Source organism: Nicotiana tabacum, chromosome 10, assembly GCF_000715075.1.
Source record: "Nicotiana tabacum cultivar K326 chromosome 10, ASM71507v2, whole genome shotgun sequence".
Classification (NCBI taxonomy): Eukaryota; Viridiplantae; Streptophyta; class Magnoliopsida; order Solanales; family Solanaceae; genus Nicotiana; species Nicotiana tabacum.
The window spans coordinates 161288848-161294072 of record NC_134089.1 but is presented as its reverse complement, the minus strand read 5'-3'; the positions used below and the strand labels follow the sequence as shown (position 1 = coordinate 161294072).

At 37.7% G+C, this 5225-nt stretch overlaps 1 protein-coding gene across 1 annotated transcript; it reads right to left on the bottom strand.

The window, feature by feature from the left end:
- Nucleotides 1-3532: 3532 nt before the first annotated feature.
- LOC142165500 (uncharacterized) lies at nucleotides 3533-4033 on the bottom strand. The gene is made up of 2 exons (XM_075224039.1): nucleotides 3809-4033; nucleotides 3533-3754 (listed from the first exon to the last, which is right to left on the bottom strand). The coding sequence occupies exons 1-2, from the start codon at nucleotides 4031-4033 to the stop codon at nucleotides 3533-3535; spliced, it is 447 nt and encodes a 148-aa protein (XP_075080140.1).
- Between the last annotated feature and the right edge of the window lie 1192 nt (nucleotides 4034-5225).

Below are 5225 nucleotides of genomic sequence, written 5' to 3'. Positions count from 1 at the left end.
TGAAGGTTTGATCTCTGTTGTTCGTAGAGATCGTCATTGGAAGTTAGATTTCCCAATTCTGATCCTTAATGCAAATCAAAGGATCACTTCTTTTAAAGCTGGCTTTTCTTTTGTGTATACGTACCCCTTTATATTGGACTTTAAACCCCCTATTGATCAAGTCATTATTCAATTCTGCCACTTCTTCAATGTGTGTTAAGGACAAATTGGCCCTATTGTATGGAGGGTTGTTGCATGTTTAAGGTATTTGGCTAATTTGGCTCAATTGGCTTTCACCTTTTTTCATCTAATCCATCTCTACTCCCCTAAGTTGTTCTATTATGGGATTTTTACTTTGATGGCGAGGAGTAAGAGAGTTTTAGTTAGCCCTGAGGACGATAAAGATTATGCTTGGTACGCTCGATTTGTTGCTTCTCCTACGATAGGGTTAGTAGGTGAAGAAAATATGTCATTCCCTAAAAGGTGGAATTTTGCACGTAAGTTTTCTTTACAACTTCTCTCTTCTCTTTTTTTTAAGAGTTTGTACTTCCCGTGACTATTTCACTTTTCCTTTTTCAGCAACCATGGGAAAAGTTGAAGAGATTCCTAATTTCTATGGTTGGGTAGAAAATTTGTTGACCATTACTCTAATGGAAGTTAGATCTTAGAAGTACCTCTCAAATAGGTTTGGTTGGAAGGTTAAGACTCACGGTAAAAATTTTATTCTTTCCTTTCTATTTTTACTTATTCTTTCATTGGAGTTTATTTAACCCTTCTTTTTATCAGGGTTTCCTATTCATGGCGTAAGTGCTGAGTCAACCGCAACTTCTAGACTTTCTTTGGCAAGAGCTCAGAAGATAATTTTGAGTTCTTCATTGAAAAGAAAAGCTAACGGACCCCGGGACTCTGAAGATGAAGAGGAGCGGGATGGACGCTCTTTGGTTAGAAAGTTGCGGGCTAGAAGACGCGTCATTTCGGATGATGAAGTTACTCCTCCTCCTCGTTCTGTTCTTGTGACCGAGCGTGTTGAAGCCACTTTAGTGATCTAACGAAGAGACGCCTATGGCACCTCGTGACTGTGCTGATTACCTCTTTTCATGTGAGTTTGACAATGAAAGCTTTGATTTGGTGTTTAAGGAAGTACCTCTTGCCTTCTTCCCCGTATACGTCCCAATGGAATGCCATTTGCATGTTCTTACTGCTGCTATTTCTGCTCCGCCTCAAGTCATTATGACTTCGTCTACTGTCCCTGCCGCCAATATTTCTTGTACTGAAATTGGTTCTTCAAGTGGAAGCAGGGTAATGAAGCAAATTACCATTGAAGTTCCTGCCGATGGTAATCTTCTGAAGATGTCAAGTCAGGCTAACGTATGATTAAAACCCTTGATTGGTACGATTGAAAAGTCCAAGCTAGAAAGTCATAGTTCTTTGATTTGGATGAATGACAACGTGCAATCATCATTGAAGGTATAAACTTCTTTTTATATCTTATACCATTTTCCTTCTACTAGGATTCTTATCCTTTTCTCTTTATGTAGATCAATCTCATCGGCATGGAGATCATGAAAAGGGTTTCCCATACGAAGCAATTGATGCATGAATACCAGATTGAGGTAGACAATTGGAAAGAGCAGTATGGAAGCCTCCAGCTTGAGATAGAAGTTTTAGAAGAGAACAAATGTACCTTGGAGCAACAACTAAGAGTCATGGCAGCGGAGCTAGCTATTGAGAAAGCTTCTTCCAACCAGGCGGGCAAGGATAAGAACCTTCTTGGGTCGTTTTTTGTTGAATAACTCTCCAAAGCTACAGAAGAGATCAGAGGTCTGAAGGCCCAGTTGAATGAGAAAGAAGTTTATGTTGGTGAGCTTGTTCAAACACTCACTCAGACCCAAAAAGATCTCCAAGTGTCTTCTGATAAGGTTAAGTTTTTGGAGAGTTCACTTGGTCCCTTACAGACTTCTTACGATGCTGCATTAGCTGATAGAGAAGAGTTCAAGAGTGAAATTGATCATTGGGAAAGAGACTACGAAGCTCTTGAAGACAAGGCTACTGTTGAAGTAAGTTGGGCCATTTTAAATACGTGTCATGATACTCTTATGGAGGTAAGCCAGGAAGGTTTTAACTTAGACGCTGAGTTAGCAAAGATTAAGGAGACAATTGAAAAGACTCAGCAAAGCTAAAGTTTTTCTTCATCCATGGCTGATACTCCCGAAAGTATTGAAGCTAATCCTGGTGTAATGGTTGTTCAAGCTCATTCTGATCAAGTTGAACCTTCTGCTGCTGATGATGCCATCTTGAATTCTTCTTCAGAACCTGCTCCACAGTGAAAGTTTGTTTGTGAAGTTTAACTTTTTATTTGTTGGTAGAATATTTGGTGGTTTTATCCCTGGTCCCATTTAGGGGTAATATTGTTGGTAACAACATATCCCCAGGTCTTTTCGGGGATTTTTATAATGATAATTAAGTTAGGACTAAGTTCATACTTAGTTTTAACTAAATATTATAAAGTTTTTGCTTCAACAGACTTGAGTTTCTGTTATTCTCTTTTAATGATTTGTCCTTGCCTTTTTCCTTTATAACTTTAAGGACTTGCTTCCACTTCAATTTTAATATATGTGGGTTTTTATTTTACCCTTTTAACTTTTGCATTTAAAAATGCTTAGTTAATGTTATGGATTTTGACTCAAGCATGAACTATAAAAGAGGGCCCTTTTATATATGACACTTAATGAAGAAGACGTCTCAACTTCACAATAGTGTAAACATATGAAGGGAGAAATAGGAACACACGTGTTTCTTGGAATAACTTTGAGAAAAGTTTTATTTCATTCGAACTTGTCAAGCTAAATAATACCTTACATGTATTTAAATATCTTCTATAACTCTTCCATAACTGTTTTCTTTACAACATATTTATAAAAAAGAAAATCCAAGGGTTTCTTTATCACCCATGGTGAAATACTACCTTTAACCTAAACATTTGTAAGATTTTGAAATTTATATCCACGAGTGTATTCTTCACAGGTTTTTGGATCAGGATTGCATTTTTGGCTCGTGACTTTGCTCTGAACTTGATATTTGTTGAGTAGAGTTTTAGGCTTGACTTGAAATTTAATTGTTTCAGCCTTCTTTGCCTTCCTTATACATATATTATATGTATATTATATAGTCCTCCAAGTGTTTGAGCTTTGATGTATGAAATCTTGAGTACTTGATATTCCTTCCATTGGTCATTTTCCTGAAAAGGAAAACATACGAGACTCTAAGGTATAATTTAGATGAAGACTGCTTAACCCATTACATTTCCATTAGAATATTTGTAACCCTAGACCGGAAATTATGTTTCTTCCACGTGTCTTTTAGGTCTAAATTTATCATTTAGTGTGTGCTAGTTTTTTGCATATCATCTAAATTTGTTAGTATAACTTTAACAATTCAAAAATAAAAATCATAAGTGGGGATATCTGACCATTGGTATTTCCTTCCCTTAGAAATAGTACTTCTTCAGATGAACAACATTCCAACTCGAAGGTAGAATTTTGCCATCCATGGTTTAAAGCTCATATGCACATTTTCCTACGATACCACGAATCTTGTAAGGCCCTTCCCAATTTGGACTTAACTTTCCTGCATTAGCTGCTCTCGTGGATTGGAAGACTTTCTTGAGTATGTAGTCTCCAATCTTGAAGTATCTGAGATGAGCTTTCCGATTGTAATATCGCTCAATAACTTGTTTTTGCGCTGCCATCCTTATTAAGGCAGTTTTCCCTCCTTTCTTCAAGCAAATCCAGATTTACCCGCATCTCTTCTTCATTCGACTTTTCAGTACCTTGAGTATATCTCGTACTTTCTCCCCTATTTCAACTGGAATTAAGGCTTCAACACCATATACAAGCGAGAACGGTCTCTCTCCCGTACTTGTTTTTGTTGTTGTTCGGTAAGCCCACAAGACTCCAGGCAGTACCTCTGGCCACCTACCCTTTGATTCTTCTAGTCTTTTCTTTAAGTTGTTGATAATAACTTTATTTATTGATTCAGCTTGTCCATTGGCCATTGGATGATAAGGTGTCGAGGTAATCCTTTTAATTTGCCAACTTTGGAAGAATTCTGTGATTTGTGCACCTATGAATTGCGAGCCGTTATCACACACGATCTCTTTGTAACCCCAAACCGGCATATGATGTTTCGCCAGATAAAGTCTCTGACCTCTTTTTCTCGTACCAGTTTGAAGGCTCCTGCTTCTACCCACATATTAAAATAGTCGATGAGTACTAACAGAAATCTTACCTTGCCTTTGGCTTGTGGTAGTGGACCTACGATATCCATCCCCACTTCATAAAAGGCCTTGGTGCAACAACCGGATGTAATAATTCAGCTGGTCGATGCATGTTGTTACCATATCTTTTGCATTTGTCACATTTAGCCACAAAATTTTCCACCTCTTCTTCCATTTTTGGCCAGTAATAGCCAACTCTAATTATAGTTTTTACCAAAGATCTTTCTCCAGCGTGATTTCCACAATGTACCTTATGTATTTCTTTCATCACATATTCCGTTTGAGAAAGCCCGAGACATCTTGCTAGAGGGCCACTGAACATCTTTCGATATAATTGCCCTGATTTAAACAGTAACGAGTAGCTTTTTGGTGAAGTGCCTGAGCCTTTTTTTTGATCTTCAGGTAATATTCTATACTACAAAAAATTGACAATCTCGTTTCTCCAATCCCAAGTTACATTATTGTAATTTACCTCGTTTGTTATCTTGATCAAGCACTGAATGAAACAAATGTATTACGGAAACGTTTTCTCCATTTGTCACTTCTATAGCGAATGCAAAATTAGCCAAAGAGTCTACCTCAGCATTCTTTTCCCTTGGTATCTGCGTGACTTTCCAAGTTTAGAATTGTCTGACCAAGTCCCGTGCCTTTTCCACGTATTGTTGCATCCTTGCCTCTCTAGCTATATAAGTCCCCTGCATTTGGTTAACTACGAGATGCAAATCACTTTTGATTATGACCTACTCTATTCTGAGTTCTCGTGCTAATTCTAAACCTACAATCACAGCTTCATATTCTGCCTCATTATTAGTGATAGGATGACATTTTATAGCTTGTCGTATGGTTTCTCCAGTAGGTGGTACCAAGACAATGCCTAGACCTGCTCCTTTTACATTTGACGAACCATCAGAAAATAAGGTCCAAATACCTGGATTAGACCCGTTAAATACCTACAGTTCTTTTTCTGCCT